The sequence below is a fragment of the Bos indicus x Bos taurus genome, chromosome 7 (assembly GCF_003369695.1).
Source record: "Bos indicus x Bos taurus breed Angus x Brahman F1 hybrid chromosome 7, Bos_hybrid_MaternalHap_v2.0, whole genome shotgun sequence".
In the NCBI taxonomy this organism is placed as follows: domain Eukaryota; kingdom Metazoa; phylum Chordata; class Mammalia; order Artiodactyla; family Bovidae; genus Bos; species Bos indicus x Bos taurus.
In genome coordinates this window covers 975,048-1,000,605 of record NC_040082.1, presented here as the reverse complement: position 1 = coordinate 1,000,605, position 25,558 = coordinate 975,048, and the positions used below count along the sequence as shown (strand labels likewise).

General features: G+C 39.2%; 1 protein-coding gene across 8 annotated transcripts in view; it reads right to left on the bottom strand.

Annotated features, from left to right (window-relative positions):
- TMEM232 (transmembrane protein 232) overlaps positions 1 to 25,558 on the bottom strand; it is a 263,318-nt gene that overhangs the window by 212,159 nt on the left and 25,601 nt on the right. For 4 of the 8 annotated variants that reach the window (XM_027545464.1, XM_027545462.1, XM_027545463.1 and 1 more), the window contains 4 exons: positions 15,420 to 15,531; positions 9,565 to 9,670; positions 6,825 to 6,982; positions 2,139 to 2,238 (listed from right to left, as the gene is read on the bottom strand). In XM_027545464.1, coding sequence (XP_027401265.1) covers positions 2,139 to 2,238; positions 6,825 to 6,982; positions 9,565 to 9,670; positions 15,420 to 15,531 — 476 coding nt within the window. Of the gene's footprint in view, positions 1 to 2,138; positions 2,239 to 6,824; positions 6,983 to 7,117; positions 7,241 to 9,564; positions 9,671 to 11,053; positions 11,210 to 15,419; positions 15,532 to 25,558 lie in introns of those variants that run through there. The other 4 variants (XM_027545466.1, XM_027545467.1, XM_027545469.1 and 1 more) reach the window with 4 other exon arrangements.

The following is a 25,558-nucleotide window of genomic DNA, read 5'->3' as shown; positions in this document are numbered from 1 at the left end:
TACTGAGAGGCTGAAACTGCTGTATATTTCCCCAACTACTGAAGATTAACAATGTTATGTATGACCCCTAGTGGTATAATAGAAAACTACAAGGTAAAAAATTCATACATAAGAGTTCATATAATTCAAAACAGCAATTACATAATGGTTGAATGCCCAATTAAGTATAGTTACTATACAACAATGGTGGAAACTTCCAGCTGAAAATGAATCAAGTCAGAATATATACTCTTCATAATGGGTATTTTGAAATTGCAATCGATGTCATTGCTTTTAAACCAATATCCCAGTTTAATTCTTTTCAAGATGTTGTTGTTATTGATTTTTAAAGTATATAGTTTAATGACAGCAATGATTATGCCATTTCGCATAAGACGATGTGGCATTTAACAGAAATATCTTTGTGTTGTTCTTTTTACGAACTTTTAAACAACCTTTGAGTTTCAGTCCATTAACAGTGGAAAAATTAGTAATGACCACTCTTCCGTTGGATGGCAACATGGGTAGAGAGCAGTAACTCACAGCCTCAGGTAGGAACCCACCTGCTTCTGATGATGAACACGCCTAAGCAGGTCTCCACCAAACAGCATGAGATAAGAGGGCGGATAGGGGATTCTATCCTTATACGAAACAAAAATGCTGGTGTTCTTGAGATAGATCAACATTAAAAAGCTAATATAAGAACTTGAGGTTTCATATAAATAATTTTTCAAAATGTGTTTGCCACAAATATCTGAATAGCTGGTGAATCACTACGCTAACCACTGTGGAGTTAAGAGATTTATAGTGAAATGAAGGAGACAAAGCAAGTGATACAATAGACATGGATTTCTGTACTGCCGATCTACAGCTGCGCGTGTCTAGGTTTCAAAACTAGTATTCACACACTTCCACTATTACTTTCTCCTCCCTTCTCTACAGCCTCTCGCATCAAACTTTACTCCCTTTCTTGTATCCTGAGTCTCTTGATTTCTTATCCTACAACATACTAATCTCCTCTATTGACCTTGTTTTTCATCCAAGCTACTGACACATTTCTTCTTTTTTCACAGCTAAGCTTTTCAAAACAGCTCACCATTTTGTCATTAAACTTTCCCTCCACTCTGCTTCCCTCCAGTCTGAACTGTGCTTCCACTGGTGACTGCGCCCAAGAACAGTGACTTTCCAACTGTAGACACGCATCACCGCTTTCAGAGCTCCTATTGCTTAACACTTTTATAGCTCTCGATAATGGTGACCTTCCTGAATCTCTCCTATTTTGATTTCTATATCACTCCCTCCTGTTTCTCTTAATTCTCCTCTCCTAGTTGATATCTGTTACTCCAATCATCTATTAACTATTTACGTTCCCCAAGACTTTATTCCTATAGTAAATATCTCCCCCGCCTCCCCCGCCGCCACACCTCCCATTCCCGGTGTATCTCATTCACATTAACAGTGATGACTGTTAAATGATCCATGTTAATAAGTGAAATAAGTGAATCACTCTGAAATAAGTGATTCCCAGGCTTGACTCATTCCCCAATTTCAAACATGCTCCCAACTGGGTATATACACCTGAGGGACCTCCAAATTCAATATGTCCAGTGTTTCTCCAGAACCTTTTCAGTTCAGAGTGCCATTACCTTGACCTTACTAGTCAGTATGTAAAACTTGAGATTCATCCTAAATTGCTCACTTTCCCTTATACAGCTTAGATCCACGTGATCACCAAGTCCAATTTTTCTTTATCTTCCAAATACTTTTCAAAATTATTTTACTCTATCCGTCCCCATTGTAGAAGCTTATGCCTTTAATCTCTTGCCTGTTCTAACATCATAGCTAACGGACCCCTGCGTCCACCCTCTCCTTTCTCCAGTCCGGCATCTACACCACCGCTAGGGTTACCTAAGATACGAATTTAACTTTTGAAATTCAGATGAGAAAACCGAGTCACAGACAAGGTCAGATGCTCAGTTAAGTAGGAAATTTAAACATAAAACCCACGCAGTCTTGCCCAGAAGCTGTCCGCTTCAATACCGCACATATCACCTTTCACAAAAAACAAAATACAGCTTATACTCTTTAGAGTGATAGTCTGAGCTTCTCAAAATATAACATAAAACATTTATAAGTATAGAAAATAAAAGACAGCCTACCGTATAAATATGGCTGAAGCCTAAGTAAATGTTGTTTAAAATTTTCCAGGTGACCGTGAAGGAAATATATAAAAAGTCGTAAGAAGACCAAATAGCCAATCTGTCAAAAGAGAAAGAAAAAAGATTTTTGTGTTACCTCAATAAATGTTTAAAAACCATAAGGAAAACAAACCATTTTATTATTACTGTTGCTTTTGATGAAACAATTTCAAATTCACTTGAGATCATGTGCTTTTGAAATAACTTTAAAACATTTATATCAAGGTCGAAATACTGGCACAGCTAAAAAAAAAAAAAAGTTTATAAATCATTTCTCCATTACATATAATGACCAGTACTGAATGCTGTTTTGTTCTATATCCTTTAGAACAGTATCTTTCAAATTGCAAGTCATGCCCCTTAAGTGAGTCATGAAATCAATGAAAGGGGATTTTAAAATAAGAGGAAATGCCATGGTGCCCTGCACAGAGCCTTGTTTCAGTCCAGATATGAATGTGCATTATGTGTGTGCTGGACTGCAACAGCGTTGAGAAATATTCTCCAGTGCAGAGTGTGATTCCCTCATAAAATTACACGCAAGCACACACACACACACACAATGTCATTACTAAATGAACAATTTAGTATCTTACTTCTGTGAAGTTTAAAATACATGTATAGCTAAAACTGTTTTACACAGACAACAGAATTGAAATATCTACAAAAAATATGTAAGATTTCATGAAAAGTAAGGAAAAAAAACACAGACTATAGTAATAAATGGAATATAAATGCCTAAATCGTTAAATCATAAGATTACAGGAAAGGACCAAATAATAATACCTACCCTTATATCACTATCAAGACCTTATATCAAAGTCCTCTTTGCCACGATGCAGGGCAATATTAGATCCACATGTGAAAAATAAAATTAAACTCAAAAGGTGATCCTAACAAGTTTCAGTGCTTCCACAAGATTATTAAGCAAATGAGCAGCATCACTGGGCTCTGAACCCAGGACTGTGTGTATTGCATCAAAACACACAAACTTTCAATTACAGCAGTGATTTCCAAATATTGTTATCAAATTTTTCGATCATTAAATTTTGAGAATGTATCATGAATGTTTATAAATGTATCCATAACTTATAAACATGCATGATTTACAGTACATGTTCATAAATAAATAAAATATTTATGTCATGCCAAGGGATCTCTTCATATAAAGCACTCTGATATAGTACTATGCTTCTCCAAAAGACTGACGTTAGATACGAAGGAAGTGGAAATCAACAGACTATTCAAAAGAACACTGCAATAGTCTAAGTGAGAATATCAAAGTCAGAAATAATAAATTCACCAGAAGAAGAATAATCTAAGATTTTGAAGGGACCAGAGAAGGATACTGAAAACAAGACTTTAAAAATTTAACATGGGTCAAAAGAGAAAAAAACGTGATCGACAAACATATCAGCCTGCATAACTGCTGGATTATACAGCAATTTGATCATGAGTTTCCCCTGATCCCAAAGCAAAACTTTATATGACTATACTTGGAAAATGGTTTTTAAAAGCTTTCATCGGCAATATTCTCAAAAGCGAGGCTTTCATTGCCATGTCTTTACCTCTGAAGAACTCTGAACTCCCTGTGCGTGTGTGCTCATGTTTCACTGCTGCACGCACTGTCTCTGCAGCTTGACAACTTAAGCTTTGCCTCCTAGGGTAAATTTCCGCCTGTCGATTTCTCTCTCTGCCTGCCCATCTCTTCCTTTGCTCTTTAATCCCCTTTCCTTCTCTTTTCATCCCTTATCTTCATTTCTCTGTTATCTAATTGTGAAATAGAAATGGTGAATAATATTTATTATGTATTACATTTTAATAGTTGGTTATGTGTTTCATGTTTATAGAAGCTTGAAGAACACTGTTCATATTCCTGTCTAAAACATTTAAACTGGACATTCCTGGTGGTCCAGTGGTTAAGAATCCACTTGCCAACGCAGGGGACACGGATTCAGTCCCTGGTCTGGGAAGGTTCTGCGTGCTGTGGGGGCAACTAAGCCCAGACGCTGCAACCACGTAGCCCACATGCACGAGTACTGAGGCCAGCCACCTGAGAGCCCACGCTGGGCAACAGGAGAAGCCGCCACAGTGAGACCCTGTACACCGCAAGCAGAGAGCAGCCTCCACTCACGCCGCTAGAGGAAGTCCGTGCAGCAGCGAGGACCCAGCGCCAAAGCGGAAGTGCTAGCTGCTCAGCTGTGTCCATCCTTGCAACCCCATGGACTGGAGCCCCTGCCAGGGTCCTCTGTCCATGGATTCTCCAGACAAGAACACTGGAGCTGGTTTCCATTTCCTACTCCAGAGGATCTTCCCAACCCAGGGATTGAACCTGCGTCTCCTGAATTGTCAGGCAGACTCTTTACCGTCTGAGCCACGAAGAAGCCCAGAACCAACGTACCCAAAAATAGATGGATAAATAGCAATTATGTGAAAAAATACATTAAACTATAGTTTATATATGGTTTATATATATGTATATAGCTTGCATATATATTAAACTAATGATACCTTAATAAGCAGACTCCAGTAGTTAAGATTCTACACTCAGATGAGGGAAGAATATGCACAAAATGTAAAAATAAGTAATACTAGGAATCAGGTGTTTCTGTCTTTTCCCAAGCATGAGCTATATATTTCTTTGTCGAAAGAGAAACAAAATGCTGTGTGTGAAGGTGAGCAGTGACTCCATGGCAATATCCTTAAATAGACCGTTCTGTCAACAAGAAAAACATCAAAAAAGAAGCACCCAACTGACTAGTAGATATACAGTGAAACTCCTGCAGAGAAAAGGTGGGTGACTGAAATGGCTTCTTGTCTGAAATCAAAGGCACTTACAAAGCATGCTGCTTTCTCCTAGCTAGTCTATATTATCTAGAACTATGAAAAGCAAGCATTCAAATCGGTAAATCTGATAGGCAAGTAGGTTCAGTTGCTCAGTCGTGTCTGACTCTTGCGACTCCATGGACTGCAACCTGCCAGGCTCCTCTGTCCATGGAATTCTCCAGGACAGAATACTGGAGTGGCTTTCCATTCCCTTCTCCAGGGGATCTTCCTAAGCCGGGGATAGAACCCGGGTGTCCCACATTGCAGGCAGAGTCTCCGTGCAGCTGAGCTACCAGGGAAGCCCTAGTAAATCTGGGAGCCCAGGTAAATGAGTAGAATCATGGCTGAGAGTCCATGAGATCCTGGGTTTCAAACTCTTCTCTGCTGAGATCTTGGGTAATCAACTTAGAGTCTCTTTGCCTAGTCTGTGGAATGGTGGTTAATAATAGCACCTACCTTTTAGGATTATTGTGATTAAACAAGTTATTATGTCTAATACATCTAAAGCACCAATTATTGTGCAATGCAAATAGTCTAACCACTCACCTGAGAGGATATAGGAATCTTTTTAAATTAAATGAATCCATGGTATATGTAAATTATAAGCAATATACACAATGACTAAAACTTTATTTTATAGCCATTTTTATTGCTGGCAAAAATATAAAAGGCAAGAAATGGGAAAAGGCCACCAAAGAGGATGAGAAGGAAAGGAGAAAAAGCTACACACACTTGACCTATGTTTTTCCTCCATTCTTTTCCTGTCATAAACTAGCCCTAATGCTAACTCTTTTTATATAAGTAATGCATATATTATATTTTGAAATCCCAAAATAATTATATAAATAGAAGCTCTTAGGTATCGTTATAATGAACAGTTTGGGAAATAAAGAAAGAAGAAAAGGACATTGTAATTTTACTTGTCTCTTTGCCCCCAGCTGTTCTGTGCAGAGCCTCAGTTCTTTGCATGTTCAGTTTCTATTATGCTCTGTTTCTTGCCTGGTGTCCATAAATCTTTTACCCCAAACGTATCAGACACGATCTGGACTTAATCTGTAAGGTCTGAAATACAGCGTCTTCCAAAACGCCCTGGATAACCCATGAGTATCTTCATGCGCACTTTCTAACATAATCAAAATCTCATAATCAAAAGTAAAGAAGGGAAAATACATTTTTGCAAATAACACTGTACTTAATTTCAAATGATATGTATATACATATATGTCAACTAAAATATATACATACAGATATATTTTCTTTATTCATAAAGAAATTATTCTTCTGGTTTTTCTTTGCAATAAAACCACTAGTTAAGCCAAATTTCTTTGACTAATAATAAGTTTGGCAGCAGGCAACCTGATCATCACAGAAGTGGAACGCTCTGTCTTCTAGGACCTTATGAAACATGAGCTGCATGAATATAGTTCCCATCTTACAGCTCTAAAATGACATAGAATACTGAGATAACAATCTATCTTATGAAATCGGGCCACATTTTGAGAGTATACCAGTCAGCATTTTCAAATGGAAAACTGGCATTCAGCAACCCTTAAAATAGACAGGAGGGGAAATAAGTACAAACTTGATTCTTAATCAAATGTTATTTTCTTACCTAGCTGGCAAAACTGTATTTTCTCCAACCATCTCCATTTGCATATCAAGTAATAATGTAGTGTCCACATTTAGAGATTAAAATAAACTACCAAACAAGAGAATATTCTGTAATAAAACCAAATGGCCTGTTTGGATCCTGAAACAGGTATCGTGTGGTCAGATGTAGTGCATGTGGCAATTAAAATACATTGGAATCACCTTAAAACATACCTTTGCCAGCTTGATTTCAACTGAGTATAAGTATGCTTTTTGGAATGCATCACAGCAGAGTCTGTATAGAACTGATTCCGCAACAAAAAATAAGGCAGGCAGATGATCGCAATCAAAGACAGCATGGTCCAGGGAAGCATAGAGCATATTCAAAGCTTCTGAAATATTGACAAGTAGAAACATAATTTATAAATCATTTTTTTCTATAAATCATTTTTTGCTGTTTTTCTACACACTACGATTAAGTCTTATAATCAGTCACCAAGACCACATTGTGGCTTTAAAATACTCACAGCCTTGGAGTCCCTCCCATCAAGAGGTGAGGTCTATGCACTGCTCCCCTCGAGCCTGAGCAGGCCTCGTGACTGCTTCAACCAATAGTAAGGGCCATTCAGTGATGCTGTGTGACTTCAAGGCTAGACCAGAAAAGGTAATCGAGTCGCCCCCTTGAGACTACAGAGGAGGGGAAGGGCAGGAGAGAGGCGAGGAAAGAGAGAGAAATGCCCTAGGAAGGCGTTCCAGCTCTTCCAGCCAACAAAACAAATCGCCAGTCCAGGTGTGATGCAGGATACAGGATGCTTGGGGCTGGTGCACTGGGATGCCCCAGAGGGATGGCACAGGGAGGGAGGTGGGAGGGGGATTCAGGATTGGGAATATGTGTACACCCGTGGTGGATTCATGTTGATGTATGGCAAAACCAATACAATATTGTAAAGTAATTAGCCTCCAGTTAAAATAAATAAATTTAAATTAAAAAAAAAAAGTAGATCAGGGCACATATGTGCGTGTGCTGTGCTCAGTCGGTTAGTCCTGCCCAGCTGTTTGCAATCCTGTGGACCGCAGCCCACCAGGCTCCTCTGCCCACGGGACTTTCCAGGCCAGAGCACTGGAGTGGGTTGCCATGCCCTCCTCCAGGTTTCTTCTCAACCCAGGGATGAAACTCACATCTCCTAGTCTCCTGCATTGGCAGGCAGGCTCTTTACCGCCAGCATCATTACATAATAGTGGGGAAATCGGACAGAAATGGATGACAAAGAACTGCTATAAACAGAAAAGCAGAGGGAATAAGGCCAGTGGAGCTGAACAAGGAAGAGCGTAAAGCTAAGGCCCTACAGAAAACTGCACCTCACGTCATTACAGGCATACTTCATTTTACTTATTGTGCTTTGCAGGTATTGCGGGTTTTCTTTTTTTTAGTTGAAGGTTTTTAGTAATCCAACATCTAGCAAGTGTAGCAAGTGCCACTTTTCCAAAAGCATTCTTTTTTAATTAAGGTATGTGCATTTTCCAGACAAGCTATTGCACAGTTGATAGACCGTAATATAGTATAAATATAGCTCTTAAAAGCACCATGAAGCAAAGAACTTCATGTGACTCACTTCATTGAAATATTTTCTTTATTATGGGGATCTTGAACCAAACTCACAATCTCTCCAAGAATGTACCTGTACAAAGATTTTGAACAGCTGTTAGGAACAAAACTGAGGTTACGTGACAAGGAAGAGCAAGCGGTTGCTGGTGAGTCAAGACTGCTTACCTCAGTATCACTTAAAACATTTTACAGACCCAGGCTGTAGACCGCACTGTGATGGAAGGCCCTACCAGCAAGTTAGATACAGAATCATTCTTACTCTCCCTACCGCTTGAGAGCTCCCAGACAGCACTGCTGCTGCTGCTGCTGCTGCTAAGTCGCTTCAGTCAAGTCTAACCCTGTGCGACCCTATAGACGGCAGCCCACCAGGCTCCCCCATCCCTGGGATTCTCCAGGCAAGAACACTGGAGTGGGTTGCCATGTCCTTCTCCAATGCGTGAAAGTGAAAAGTGAAAGTGAAGTCACTCAGTTGCGTCCAACTCTTAGCGACCCCATGGACTGCAGCCCACCAGGCTCCCCCGTCCCTGGGATTCTCCAGGCAAGAACACTGGAGTGGGTTGCCATTTCCTTCTCCAATGCATGAAAGTGACAAGTGAAAGGGAAAGTGAAGTCGTGTCCTGACTCCTAGCGACCCCATGGACTGCAGCCCACCAGGCTCCTCCATCCATGGGATTTGCCAGGCACGAGTACTGGAGTCGGGTGCCATTGCCTTCTCCACCCAGATAGCACTACAAACCTCAATTTACGTGGGGAAATACTCTCTGACCTCATCTGGATACCATTCTAAACTCATTTTAAAAGGCATACACATAAAATTTAAGTTAATGATAGAAGGAACTTTATTTCCTATAAAGTAATGTTTCTTAATTTCTTTTTTAGATTGGTTGGAGGGGGGTTTAAAAGGCAACACGGAAATAAGAAGTGATAAATGAAAAGGTAATGAGTAAAATGGCTGTTTAAAACAAGTGAAGAAATAAACGGCCATTTGGTTAATGTCTTATGAGTAAGAGTTATAAAATGCCAAAACAAGTTTCTCTAAAGCATAATGCCTATTGTAATTGAAAATCACTAAATGACATTTTATATTACTTTTTAATTAGTTACTAATTTTAGAAAAAAGCAATAATGACTCTACTGAGAAAAAGTTTTTAGAACAATTTCATAATTAGAGAGTTGAGCAGCCAAATTCATAAATTCAAAATTACAAAAGGAACTTTCATAATGAAACATTGTCAGATATTTCAATACAAGAAAGGCAAGTTTTCCTTGGCTCCTGCAGTGTCTAAATATTACAGCTACCAAATTATGCCTTCACTGCTAATGCAAATCACTTAGAGTGACTGAGCAGAGCTCGGCCAGTAGACGTACCATCCTGGACTTCTCCTCTGCACTGAGCCAGGTACACCACTTGGGTCCATGCATCGGGAAGGTGCACGTGCCTCCCCATCCCTAAGGTCCTGAGACCCAGTTTTCTCTGTTATTGGGAAGACAAAAGAAGCAAACAAAAATATACGGCTTTTAAATTTTAATACAGTTTTATTTCCGTTGTCTACATTTTACTAATTTATTCATACTTTATCATTTACTTTTATTGAAGTAGAGTTGACTCACAATATTCTTTTGCTTTCAGGTATGCAGCCAAGTGATTTGGTTACGCGCACACATCCATTCCGTCAGACTCTTTTCTATTATGGGTTATAATAGGGTATTGAGTGCAGGTTCCCGTGCCCTTCAGTAAGTCCTTGGTGTTCATCTATTTTATATGTGTGTCTGCGAATCCCATGCTCTTTACCTCTCCACACCACTTTTCCCTTTGATAACATTAAATTTGTTTTCTATGTCTGCCTCTGTTTTGTAGCTGAGTTAATTTGTGGGTTTTTTTTAGATTCCACACATAAATGTTATTGTAAGATATTTGTCTTTCTCTGCATGACTTAGGTGATAATCTCTAGGTCCACTCATATTGCTGAAAATGGTATTCCTTCATTCCTTTTTCTGGCTAATACTCCTAATCAAAGCAACAGAGTTGACATGCAGAGCCCCCGTGGTGCCCTGCTCGGCCTCTCGGCGTTTAGTTCGATCAGGCCACCACGGCGGGCGGCGCCCTTGGCTTGGCTCTTGCTGCGGCTCGCTCTGGTGTCCCTGCATTTAGTTCATGCTGCTGACCGTCGGTCTCCGGCTTCTCACTGAGTTCATCTCCTGCTGAGTCTGTGTATTCGGACCACGGTGACATCTTACGGAGATCCTGGACTCTTTGCATTTGGATTACCTGGAAAAGTGGTGCTGGCAAGCACCATAGTAATGGAGAACATTTTGGAGCTATGTCATCTTCTCTTTTAATCATTAAAACAGCTTCCTGCTGCTATTTCAGATTTTTTATCTGGAGACTCTGGTGGGTCTTGGTACCTTGATGGAGAGACACTAGTGGTCATTCGTGTTGGCATGGTGTTCTCTCTCGCACTTCTTCCTAAGATAGGCCTTCTTGCTACACAAGTAGTTTATTGTTTTCTTCATGGTCTCCTTTGCCCTTGTGGTAATAATTTAAAATGCTCCCCCCCTTGCCCTTTAACATAAAATCATGCAGAACAGTGCTACAGATGATTGTAAACCAAAGCTCTTTCATTTCTCCAAAGAGAATGCTTATGCCATACCAACCGTGACTTTTTCATTTCCCTGCACACCTCAGTCACCAAAGCTCTTCCATTTCTCCAAAGAGAAAGCTTATGCCATACCAACCGTGACGTTTCATTTCCCTGCACACCTCAGTCTGCCCATAGACTGAGAAGTTCAAAGCCCTTCCAAGACACGGATGCAGGATGTAACCAGTACAGCGATTGCTTTAAGTTTTCTCACTTACTTTATACCTGCGCTCTTTGGTACTTCAGTTTTTATGACGATGTAGCATCAGAATTCCTACAAGGTTACAGTGAGTACTTGCCACGTGGTGTCCTCATGACTGTGAAGTCACGCATACCATTTTCTGTGCTTCTGATGGTCCCTCTAATCCACTTCCCTGCAAGGAAAGCTTTAATGATGTTTTCCCCAATCTTCCATTCTCAAGGATTCACAATTCTTCAATCACCCTGGCTCTCAATATTATCACTGTCTTACTTGCAATATGTGTTCGTCAGATTAGGAACTCATTTGGTATAGTTGGTTCCAGTACATCAGTGTGTTTGATTTTTGTGTTCCCGGGACTCTTTTTCTCTTAAAAGGAGCAGAGAGGATTTCCTCTCGTGGAAAAAGTGGGGACCTTTGTCTTGCTCATCTTTGGTACTTTGGTTGGTAATTTTAGTTTAGCACTCATTATTTTTAATTGGATTAACAACTGAAGGAAATATTTTCCCACTTTCTATGAAGAATACTTTACCTTCACAAGCAAAAAGGAACTACTCTGGAAGGCACCTTGGATCACTCCTCTTCATATAGGTTAACATTTTTGTAAACATTTACAGAAAAGCAGAACAAAAAAGGAGTGGGCAGGGGAAAGTAGGTTCAGCAGTTTTAATCAAAATAAGAAACAAACTCAAAATGCCCCTAAATGTGTTGAATACCTTTTGTTCATGAGGTTAATTTTTGGAATTAGCAGGGGAGTTTTAATGCTTACAGAGATTCCTGAGCAGAAAGTCCAGAGTCCTCATGTACCCCTCATTCCAGCGCAAGCACAGTTTCCCATATTACTAACAGCTTGTTTTAGTAAGGTGCATTTGTTTTACTTGATGGGCCAATATTGATATGTTATCATTAATTGAAGTTCATCCTTTACATTAGGGCTCACTTCTGATGCAAGCATTGGCAACCTCTGATCTTTTTCCTGTCTACATAAAAACCATGAGCCTTTTCCCATGAGCCTTTTCTAAAGTGCTGTTTGGTGGAATTAGGCAGCATCGAATCTTTCAGACTGGCTTCTATCACTTAGCAAAATGTGTTTAAGTTTCCTCCATGACTCTTCATGGAGGAAGATAGCTTGATAGCTCTTTGTTAAATCACTGGTAATATTCCATTTTAGGGATGTACCACATTTTGGGGCTTCCCAGGTGGCGCTAATGGTAAAGAATCTGCCTGCCAATGCAGGAGATGTAAGAGACGTAGGTTCGATCCCTGGGTCCAGAAGATCCCCTGCAAGAGGGCATGGCAACCCACTCCTTTTCTTGCCTGGAGAATCCCTTGGACAGAGGAGCCTGGCAGGCTACATACAGTCCACAGTGTTGCAAAGAGTTGGACAAGACTGAAGCAACTTAGCGACACACACACATACACACACGCACACATATATATATATACACACACACACACACAAATATATCACATGTTTATCCATTCATCTATCAATGGGCACTTAGGTTGCTTCCATGTTTTGGATATTGTAAATAGAGCTGCTGTGAACACTGGGGTCATATATCTTTTTGAATTAGACTTTTCATCTTTTCCAGATACATGCCCAGGAGTGGAATTGCTGGATTATATGGTGACTCAATTTTAAGTTTTTAAGGAAACTCCATACCATTTTTCACAGTGGCTGCACCAATTTACATTCCTACCAACAGTGTAGGAGGGTTCATTTTCTTCTACTCTCTCTCCTGCATTTGTAGACTTGTTGATGAAGATCATTCCAACCAGCATGAAGTGATACCTCATTATGGTATGGATTTACATTTCTCTAATAATTAGTGATGTTGAGCATCTTTTCATGTGCCTGTTGGTCATTTGTATGTCTTCTTTGAAGAAAAGTCTAGTTAGATCCCTGCCCATTTTTTGATTGGGTTTTTTTTTTTAAACAGCTTCATGAGCTGTTTGCATATTTTAGAAATTAATCCCTTGTCAGTACTCCAGCACTCTTGCCTGGAAAATCCCATGGACGGAGGAGCCTGGTGGGCTGCCGTCTATGGGGTCGCACAGGGTCAGACATGACTGAAGCGACTTAGCAGCAGCAGCAGCAGCAGCAGTTACATCACTTGCAAACATTTTCTCCCAGTCTGTAAGTTATCTTTTTCATGTTGTGAATGGTTTCCTTTGCTGTGCAAAAGTTTTTAGGTTTGATTAGGTCCCATTTGTTTGGTTTTGTTTTCTTTCTATTGCCTTGGGAGACTAACCTAAGAAAACACTGGTGCCATTTATTTCAGAGAATGTTTGTCTGTGTTCTCTCCTAGGGCTTTTGTGGTGTCATGTCTTATAGTTAGAAGTCCTTCATGTCTTATATTTAAGTATTTAAGTCATTTTGAGTTTGCTTTTGTTTATGGTGTGAGGGTATGTTCTAACTTTGTTAATTTACATGTGGCTGCCCAGTATTTCCAACACACTTGCTGAAAAGACTGTCCATTGTATAATTATTGCCTCCTTTGTTGAAGATTAACTGTAGGTGTGTGGATTTACTTCTGGGTTCTCTCTTCTATTCCACTGATCCATCTGTCTGTTTTGCAAATAACACATTGTTTTGATTACTATAGCTTTGTAGTATTGTCTGAAGTCTGCAAGGGTTATACCTCTAGCTTTGTTCTTTTTTCCTCAGGATTACTTTGGCAATTCTGGGTCTTTTGTGGTTCCATATCAATTTCAGGATTTAGTTCTAACTCTGTGAAAAATCTCATGAGTAATTTCATAGGGATTGCATTGTATCTGTATATTGCTTTGGGTAGTATGGCTATTTTATCAATACTAATTCCTCTAAACCAAAGCATTGGATACTTTTCCATTTCTGAGTCATCTTCAATTTCCTTTACCAATGTTTTATAGTTTTCAGCATGCAAGTCTTTAATCACCTAGGTCATGTCTATTTCTAGGGTAATTTTTTTTTATACACAATTTTAAATGGCTTTGCTTCTTTTCTTTTGTTTTCTCTTTCTGATATCTCCTTGTTAGTGTAAAGAAAGGTAACAGATTTCTATATATTAATCCTGTATCCTACCACCTTGCCAAATTCATTTATCCATTCTGGTAGTTTTTGTGTGGTGGCTTTAAGGTTTTCTGTATAGAGTATCAGGTAATCTGCACACAATGAGAGTATTATCTCTTCTCTTCCAATTTGGATACTTTTTACTTCCTTTTCTTATCTGACTGCAATGTCTAGAACTTCCAACACTATGCTGAATAGAAGTGGTAAGATGGACAACCTTATTGTGTTCCAGAATTTAGGGATAAGGTTTTCAGTTTTTCACCACTGAGTATTACACTGACTGTGAAAGTGAAGAGCGAAAGTCGCTCAGTCGTGTCTGACTCTTTGCAACCACATGGACTGTAGCCTGCCAGGCTCCTCTGTTCACAGGGATTCTCCAGGCGAGAATACTGGAGTGGGTAGCTGTTCCTGTCTCCAGGGGATCTTCCCAACCCAGGGATTGAACCAGGTCTCCCACATTGCAGGCGGACTCTTTACTGTCTGAGCCACCAGTGGGCTATCATAAATGGCTTTGTAATATGTTAAGATATGCTCCCTCCATACCCACTTTGGTGAGATTTTTAATCATGAATGGATGTTGAATTCTTTTTTTAATCAACATTTTCCATGGATTTTTAAAAAATTAAATATATGGTAAACCACGAATAAAATACTGGGAAATAACTGCGACCAAAAAAGATGGCTTAATTTATTCATTTGTTTTGTGCAGTTTTTCATTTCACCAGTCATTTAGTATTATAGCAAAATCATGTGCATATTATTTCTCTGTCAAAACTTAAATGGTATCTAATTAAGAAAAGGTAAAACAGAGATTTATTTTACCTTCTATTCTGTTTTGATATTCTTTGAAAATTTGTGAATTAATGATATATTCTTAAAGAATGTATTTAACAGGCTAGGTGAATAGTTTGTTACAGAGAAAGAACAGAGTCCTCTGTGCATGTATAGTGAATGTTTAGGAGGCCTTTCTGTCCTTTTTAAAAAAAAAAAAAAAAAAGATATGTTTGTTAACATTTTTTTCAGTCAAATGTAGAATTTTCATAAATAAATATTTATTTACCAGCCTTTGATATTTTGATGTGAACTCTTGGACTAGAGTCAACAGCTGTATTCCCCAATAATTTATGAATAATTTTCATCCAAAAGCCATTTGACATTGAATAATTTGGTCATAATCTTTAACATTAATTTGTACTTAGTATTTTTAACTATGTCTACTTATAACTAAAGAAATATGTATCCTTATTTTTTCTTTCAACATTTTAGAACATGTAATCATCCACCAACTGGAAGAGAAAGTTCACACACTAAGTAATCAAACAGCCATTACCTTACATTTGATAATGTTTTTTCTAGCTATGTCCAACAGTTCTTCCTCCTCTTTTGGATTTTTTGTTTGATTGAATCTCAAGATGAATTCTTTTGTGATTGAAAATGGTGGCCTAAACCAGAAAAAGAAAAAAAAAAAAAACAGTAATTATAGCTATGACTTCCAAATTTCAATTAATCAAACTTCCAGTGGCTAAGTATTATCTGTTTCCTTAAAAATTACCTTAATGAGAAAGTCTCACACACACAAAAATCAGTAAAGTAATATATCTATTCAGATATATGTAACATATTATTTATATATATATATCTATATATCTCCAGGCCTCCTAGATTAATCTTATCATACTCTTGGTTGAGAAACATAATTCTCATAATATCAAAGAAATTTTAGCCCCTTGAAAAAGAAAACCCTGTATCATAGCTGCCAGAAGTCATACTGGTATATGTCTTCTTTATAGGTAAAATCCAGCATCGTGTCATTATGCTGAAAACTAATTTATCTCCTCACATATTTCAGTGTTGGTTCAATTTAAACTAAAACATTATTCCCTCCAAGAAAGTGGAATCAGCCTGACTACGGCTGAAGAAAAGTAGGCAGGAAAGAAAAGATGCATGTAGCAAGGTCAGAGAGGCAGCAGTGAGCCCGATCAACTCTGGGTGGGACAGGAAGCCGCCGCAGGCTGTTGATAAGCAGAGTGGCGTGATCCAACTTACGTCTTAACTGGATCATCCTGATGCTGTGCTGAGAGCCTGGAGTTTGGGCAGGTAGCAAAAGAGCACACATAAGCTTAGGTGAGAGGTAATCTGGCTTGGATCAGAATTAGAGAAAATAATTAAAGGGGAGAGTCCAGATAACGGGTATATTTTGACATTAACTCCAACCAGACTGCCCAATGAATTAGAGATAGGCATAAGAGGAAAAGCAAAAGGAGTTATGACTGAACTGAATAACTGAAAGGACGGAATTGCTATTTACCAAGATGGGAAAGGTTGCTGGAGGAACAGATTTGGGGTGAGGGCAGAGAATAAGTTCAGCACTGGACGTGTTTTGAGGTGACCATGGCCATCCAAACGAAGATGCAGAGCAAGCAGTTAGACATAGGAGTCTGAACCTGGGGGGAAGGTTCAGGCTAAATATATAAATTTTGGGTCATTAGCACACATAAGGTATTTAATGTCTTTTGAATGGGAAGCACCCCATGGGCAAAGTGTAGAGAGAGTAGACAAGTATTTTAAAGAGAAGTGAGGAAAGTTGAAGCTGTATGCAAGAGAATGAATAAAGTGATTATAATGATGTATCACAGAGTTTAAAACAGCATGGGATCAAAGTGATATCAGAGGAATAGAAAATTGATAGTAGAATCAATGAGTTGCTTGTGTGATAAAATAATTGTTGGAGTCATACTATTAAAAGCACTGATCTGAGAGAATAAAACACATTTTTCAACAACCTACTGTATTTATAATTTTCTGAATTAATTGCTCTGTGGGATATAGAAAAAAACATGAATAAAAATCAGATTTTTGCCCCTGAGTGACTTACAGTCCTATTGGGAAGACAGATGTATGTGAAAGTAATCACAGTGTTGCACAATCACAGGATAAGCAGAGATTTTAAAAGCATGGTACTCTATAAACTAGAACCAAATAGATAACCCGGTGAGGAACAACTAAAGAAATGACAAACTCCTTAACTACCACCCTAAAATACACGTTTATTCAATCAGTCAGCAAGCATTACTGTCTCTGTTTCAAGCTCTAACCTTGGAACTAGGGTCCATGATGAAACCAGCAAGCAACCTTGCCCTCAAGCACATAGTAAAACAGCGGAAGAGTCGAGGCGAGGAACGCAGAGTCTACTAGAATCGGGCATGTGAAATGGACAACTTCATTCTTGACTTTCTATTCTCTTGCTCTGGGAAATATGTGCTTTGATAGACATGGTAAAGGTTGGCTGAAATCTCTCAACAGTCATCTGGGATGACATGTCTTTGATCAACATGGACCTACTCTGCATGAAGAGTCCAAAATAGCTTTAATTTTCCCCTTTGTACAGAGGGGTATGGGAATAAAAATAAGATAGTCCCTTTATCCATTGAAATTTTTCTAAATTTCATTAGAAATTAGATTTTTTAAAAGTATTAACGCAACAGTGTTGTTTATAACAAACTGAACATTGAGGGGGGCCTCCCAACATGACTGTCTCCAACTCTACCCATCAGAAACAGCCAAGATCAATGCTCACAAACAAACCAAGCTGTGTGACTCTTTTTAACAAATAGAACCATGTAATTAACACTGCAGCATGTTTTCTTCATTAAATTTTTCAGACATTACTCAAGTTCATCTGGTCCTAATATGCAGTAGTATGGATGTACACAACAAATAACAATTTCTTTGACAAATTCCCATTCCTTCCATGCTAAGTGACACTGTAATTTCTTAAAATTCTTGTACATAAGCCTGGTATTTGGTAGCTGCACAGTAAGTTATCAATCTCCACACTATTTTCACAGTTAAATATTTGATTACCACCTCTACTTGTAAGCATATTTATAGACATCATAAGAGAATTAAAAGGCAAAACTTCAAATGGTAGAACATATTTTCAAGACACGTAACTGACAAAGGGCTCATATCCATAATATAACCAGACTACAAAAGGAACTCCCAAGCAATAGAAACAGAAGTCTTAAACAGATAACTAACAAGAGAAGAAATCCATAACTGTGGGAAACCACGGTCAACATCGTAAAATAGGGAAACTCAAATTAAACCATCTCATTTAAGCAGATTTCCCTACCGACAACCACAGAACCAGAGACACACACATAGACAGTATCCAGGGGTTTCAAATACAAGTTAAAAATATATTTTTTGAAATTAGATATTTATCTCACCTTTTATATAGGCTCTAAGGAAAATGCATTTTTGTAATTTTATTTCTAAAGCAGAGTAAAGCCTCAGGAAGAAAATATCCAATTCAATTTCTATGCTTAGATTATACTTTTAAATAATTTTAGTTTTATCAATTATTTTTCAATATGGCTGTGGCCTGTAATGAATCATTAAAAATATGGAAAGCTAATGCTTCCCAGCTTTCTATACAGATATTGAGTACTTTAATTGGTCTCCAACAGCTCATGTCAATACATATTTAATGGGAAATAAATACAACTGTTTTAACTATTTATTTTCCCATTACAAATAGAGGTTGTTATATAAATGAATGCTTATTTAATGATAAGCACAACCCATGATAAGAAGCAAAAGAAAACTTGATAAAGTAAATAGGGGCATTTTAAAGGAAAATACATCTTAGTTTCATACATTCCAATTTCTTCAAAACATCAAAGAATTTCACAAAGACAAATGTAATTGACTGTAAGTCTGTAAGCACAGTCCGTGGAACAACAGGTCATGAGTAAGGTCATCATGCCAATTTTCACTTAAAAGAAACATGCTGAAGTCTTCAGACTGCATGGATATCCAATCCAAACGGTTCTTCATTTACATTATCTGTGAATTTAGAACTTTTTTTAAGCTGACAGTTCATTTGTTCAGTAAACATTTAATGAAAGCCTCTCACATACAAGATATTTTGCTAGACACAAAGAGGGCTAAGAGAAGAATCAGGCCTGAGCTCAAGAGCTCACAGTCTAGGAAGGAACTGAGACAAATCACAAATGATGCAACATAAAGGAGATGCCCAGGACTCCACTCAGGAGACACAATCCTGAGTGCAGCTCAGAAGTACAGATCATGATTCCAATACCCCTTGTGGACATAATCTTTGCTTACCCATTTAATCTGTGTGAGCTATAGTTTTCCATCTGTGGAAATGAGGACAAGACTGGTAGAATTTTGAAAAGCGTTAAAGTGGAACACATTGTCTAGTTTCTGGCACAGATTCAGCTCTGGATAACTATTAGTTATAAGAAGCACGGTTTTTGGTTAAACGTTCAGAATGAGCTTCTTTGCAGAAATGGCACTCGAGCTACCTTGATGTGCAGACAGGTACCGGAACGTGACAGAAGGGAAGTTGTCTTTTCAAAATCTTGTCTATGCTTCCTCCTGGTCAGATGACTGTCCAGCTAGCGCCTATACTCCCAGTCTTTCTGGCAGCTGGGTGTGGCCACAGGTCCAAACCAGTAGGTGGTGAGCAGATACAACATATGCGAATCTCAGGTCACCTCTAACTTAAAGACAGGCCACTTTCCCCAGAATAAACCTTTTCCCCTTCCAGTGGACCAGAGACAAAAATGCTGCTGACTGGCTTTGATTAGGAAGATGAATACAACCATGAAATAATGAGGGTCCTGAGTTTCTCATTGACCCTAAAAGCAGAGTTATCCAGTCAGCCTAGACCCACTGGTTCACATGTCAGATAAAACCCCTTCTATCAGACTTGAGCCTCTGAAATTAGAGACTTCCTTTTATAGTTACTTCAAATTTACCCTAACACAATTAGAAACGAAAAAGAATGATTTGAACCTAGCATAGAGAGACAGAATGCTTAAAATCAAGATAGGTAATGAAGATGGAAATGTTAGGTTGAGACAAATATAAATGACATTGAATGGAGTCTGTGGTAGACTTATAGCTCCCTACATCAATGTCTGTTCTCTTTCATGCAGTTTGACACACACATATGTCTAGGTTTCAGCTAGTAAAAATCAGTTCTGGGAAGCCTCTTGAAAATGCATACAAACCCTTCCTCTGCCTTTATTCTGGCCACGTGAAGCACAACTCTGATCACCGAGAGTCTCAGCAGCCATGATAGAACATGAAAGACCCCTAAGAGTAAGTCATATGCATCAGACCAGCTGGTTAAAAGGACTCTAAGTTCTAGATCACCATACCGGCTCTAGACTGACAACACTCAGACAAATAAACTTCTGTCATTGTTAGATTCTCTTAGTTGCAGTGGGTACCAATTCTATACTTTACAGAGACTTCTGAGCCTTATCTGATAAACAAGAGAATTATTCAGCAGAAGAGTGACAAGATTACAGCAATGGTTTAGGATGACTAAACTGAAAGTCGAACCTTGTATGGTCTGGAGTGAGGAGTGGCTACTGGTAAACAGTTGGGCAATTATTTTAACAATTTAAATAAGAAGTCATAAAGATCTGAACGGCAGTCTGGGAAACAGTAATGAGGAAAAATAAGTGAATGTGAGAAATGAGTTGGAAGCTAAATCAAAAGGGCTTAATGACTAATGAGACGTGAGAAAAGAAATTTTGAGGGTGAACATAGAGATAACCTTAAGGCTATGAGTCAACATGATTAGTAGTAGAAAGATGGCATCAAGACAATTAGATGGAAACATTTGGGCAAATAACCTGTGCCATTCTGGACATATATCCTCTCTCCTGTGGGACACTGAGTGGAGAGGTCTATAATACAGATGAACTTGTGAGGAAGGCTTTAGGAAGTGGATGCTGCTGCTGCTGCTGCTGCTAAGTCGATTCAGTCATGTCTGACTCTATGCAACCCCATAGAGGGCAGCCCATCAGGCTCCCCAGTCCCCAGGATTCTCCAGGCAAGAACAGTGGAGTGGGTTGCCATTTTGTTCTCCAATGCATGAAAGTGGAAATTGAAAGTGAAGTCACTCAGTCGAGTCTGACTCTTAGCAACCCCATGGACTGCAGCCTACCAGGCTCCTCCACCCATGGGATTTGTGAGGCAAGAGTACTGGAGTGGGTTGTCATTTCCTTCTCCAAGGAAGTGGATAAGACCTGGAAATAAAGATTTTGGGTTCACCTATGTATTCAAAGCCATGACATTTCAAGAGGAAGAGTACTGGGGGAAAAAAAAAGAATCAACGGAGATCTTTGGACAAATCCCACGGGTGGGAGGCAAGAGGGAAAGAATGATAAATATGATAGGAGATTTAGGGAAATAGTACAGTGGAATTCAAACAAGTATACAACTTGGGGTGTTAGCTCTATGAGAATTGTCCATTACTCACAATCCCTGCTCAGCCAGGGGGTCCAACTTCTATATTAGCACTATGGCTCCATCCTCCCCTGCCCTGGCCTTAGCTCACAGAGTCACAATAGATATTTGACTCTCGCTAGGCCAACTGAAGGGCTTCCCCAGTGGCTCAACTGGTAAAGAATCTGCCTGCAATGTAGGAGATCCCGGCTCGATTCTGGGTCAGGAAGTTCCCTGGAGAAGGGATAGGCTACCCACTCCAGTATTCTTGGGCTTCCCTCGTGGCTTAGTCAGTAAAGAACGCACCCACAATGCGGGAGACCTGGGTTCCATCTTTGAGTTGGGAAGATCCCCTGGAGGAGGGCATGGCAACCCAGTCCAATAATCTTGCCTGGAGAATCCTCATGGACAGAGGAGCCTGGCAGGCTACAGTCCATGGGGTCACAAAGAGTTGGACACAACTGAGTGACTAAGTACAGCACAGGCCAATTAAACCCTCTCCAGGGATTTGAAATAATTAGCTAATACCTTCATTAGGTGATGTCAGAGCTGAAAGTTTATGTACAGCCATGAGGTAGCTTTTGTTGTCATTCAAGACAACAAAATACCACAAAGCACAGAGCTACTTGTTTGCCATTGTAACCTTGATCCATGTTTGTTGGACTATTTGCTCATATACAGCCTGAGTGTATAGCCTCGTATAGCCAGAGACTGTGTCTGTTGACCATTTTATCTCCAATGTCTCTTGGAGAACACATACTAACTAGTGAATGAATGAATGAGGACTGGCTATAGCTTCCACTCTCACATTCCACAAAACAGCCCGGCATTCTTTCACTGGATTTTTCTTTTGCTTAAGTTGGACAGGTGCCTGTTCCTTGCAAACAAACAATATTAGACTGAGATACCAAAGAAGAATAGACTGAAGATGAAAACCGTGATCAAAAACGTACGTCTTGCAGAGATGAAGACTAAGTGTGAATGAACATATCACCAGAGATAACGTTCAGGAAGTCAGTGGAGGTTTTTAAGAGAGTAGTTTGACTAGCTGAAACAGTATGCTTGGACTTCCTCAGGGGTCCAGTGGTTAAGACTTCATGCTTCCAGAGCAAGGGTGTGGAGACGACCCCTGACCTTGTAACTAGATCCCACATGCCACAGCTAAGAGTGGGCGTGCTGCAGCCAAAGATCCCACATGATGCAATTCAGACCCAGCACAGCCAAATGGATAAATAAGTAAAAACAAATTAAGAAAACAAACCCAGAATCTAGATTTCATGGTGCTAATAAACACTGCATGCTTTAAACATAGTGCTAATAAAATCAACAAACAATCTGACTATACTTTTGGTAAGCTTGGTGTTTTGGGAAGGTGAAGAAAATGGAACTGAAATTTTAAATAACAATTAACCTGGCTGATGCTTCCTAAAACCCATAACTAAAGAATAACCAGCATAACTAAAGAATGGTCTGGCCCTTTCAGGTATGTATATGATACAACTAAATGTATAAGGGATTCAGGAACAGTTTGAGTAATCTGAAGGGCATAAATAGAGAGTTGGGGATATGGGCATATATTTAGATTTATTCTATAAATATCTTCTGCACATTTGTCAGCCCTGAGGCACTGATCTTGAATCTGGACTTTTGAAATGAGACACTGAAAATGCACTTGGTCATTTCTGATGCCTGTGTAACTGATTACAGAACCTTCACAGTATGGATGTGCAAGAGGCTTTACGGTATGAGGCTGGAAATATAGGCCTCAGATCCACTTCTAAAAATATCTATGGTTTGATATGTTTGTATTAAGTCCTTGTTTTTCTTTAGGTCTTAAAGTTTGATTCAGTCTCAGCAAATGGAATACTGTCTTAAGCCTTGAAAACACAAACCCTCCTCCTTAATAGTTACTAATAAAGAAAATGCCAAACAGGTGAGGGGCAAGGGGGCCGTTAATACAGAGTTCTGAGCAGAAAGCCGTTTAGAAGAAACTGAAGGCTGAAAACTATTCACAAGAACAAAAACCTAATTCCTTTTCTAAATGAACGCTTCTCTATTTATAACCATTCTATTCTGCATTTGTTAACACTCAATGGTCCTTTCAAGGTTGTCTGTAAGAAACATCTAGACTTCTAAAGTTTATTAAATGTAATTAATAATACCAAAAAGGATTAATTAGCTGGCATTGGAGACCCAGGAGATACTGGTTCGATCCCTGGGTCAGGAAGATCTGCTGGAGGAGGAAATGGCAACCCACTCCAGTGTTCTTGACTGGAGAATCCCATGGACAGAGGAGCCTGGCACGCTACAGTCCATAAGGGTCACAAAGAGTCAGACACGACTGAGCGGACACACACAGATACACACAGGTAACAGTACTCAAGCTGACATATTTAACTACTACAGATAGACAAATGCTGCCTATATTCCTTTGCTTGGAAAAGAACTTTGAACTTTATCTCCGTCCTTTCTCCTATTAGCCAAAGAAAAGCAAAAATCAATGACTGATACATGCATGGTTTAAGATGAATCTGACTTTTCCTTTGAAAATGAGTTAATCTTCCTCTGATGCCACAAATAATGGTTTAATGAAATCAAGGACACTCGGGAAGATCTCACCAAAATTGTAAGGGCAAAAGAATCTCCCAGAAGGAAATGGATAGAACCACGGCAACACTCATTCACCTTCTATAATTTGGATGCGTGTCTGCCAGAAAACCCTAAGAACCAGCTGATTCAAGTGGAGACAGAGATGCTAGGGCCTGTGATTAGCAAGTCTGAGGGAACAAAGTGGGGGGTCAGTGAAGGAATATTAACGGCAATGTTTCAGTACTGTACACAAGCAAGGGAATGATTCACTACGTTTTACAACAGTCTCCCAGGATGCTGGCATTATAGCCAACTCTTCCCTACCTATCCAACTGGATCAAGGCCTAAAAACAAATTAATTCTTGTTAAGTTGCACAGTAAATTAGTCATCTGGCAATAGAAAAAAGCTGACATGACAACCGAAGCTATGGAGCACTGCTTGGAGGCTTTGTTCTAGAAAATTCAACTGAAGAAACACCTAAAAATATTTATTTCAAGGGTAAAGAAACCAGTTTAACTGTTAGAAAAGTGCAAAATAATGATAAATTAATCAAAATAGAACCTTATTTCTCTTTCATGTGGCAGACCATGATAAGGAATCAGGGCTTAATATGGCAGCTCCAAGGAATTGGAAATTCTAACTTTTTACCCCTGGCTAACCTTCTTTTCTCAACATACACCTTTTATTTCATAGCCTAAGATGGCAGAAAGTGAAGAGGAACTAAAGAGCCGCTTGATGAAAGTGAAAGAGGAGAGTTAAAAAGCTGGCTTAACGCTCAACATTCAGAAAACGAAGATCATGGCATCTGGTCCCATCACTTCATGGCAAATAGATGGGGAAACAGTGGAAACAGTGTCAGACTTTATTTTTTGGGGCTCCAAAATCACTGCAGATGGTGATTGCAGCCATGAAATTAAAAGACACTCCTTGGAAGGAAAGTTATGACCAACCTAGATAGCATATTCAAAAGCAGAGACATTACTTTGCCAACAAAGGTCCATCTAGTCAAGGCTATGGTTTTTCCGGTGGTCGTGTATGGATGTGAGAGTTGGACTGTGAAGAAAGCTGAGCGCCAAAGAATTGATGCTTTTGAACTGTGGTGTTGGAGAAGACTCTTAAGAGTCCCTTGGACTGCAAGGAGATTCAACCAGTGAGAGAGTCATTTCCTAGGCAGGTTGATAAGAAGTCTAGGGGTCCCCAAGGAGAGAGGGGTCTGGAATTCTCAGGGGCGAAGAAAGGACAAACTTTTTTTTCCCTCTATAGTCCTTAAGATCATGTATCCTGCCTGAGGACTGTCTCTGGATTAAACCATCTGGCTAATCCTGTTATCTTAAAATGTAAATTATGGGAGTAGGTCTGGTGAGATCTTTACAACCTCCAGACATTCTTTGGATTCATTGGAGAGTATATAACTCCATTGCTAACACTAGCAAGCGGGTACTCTTTCTACCCCCTTCTGATGTCTATGTCAGAAGCTTTCTCTATCTCCTATATACTTTAATAAAATTTTATTACACAAAAGCTCTGAGCAATCAAGCCTCATCTCTGGCCCTGGATTGAATTCTTCTCCTCTGGAGGCCAAGAATCCCAGCGTCTTTGCGTGGTTC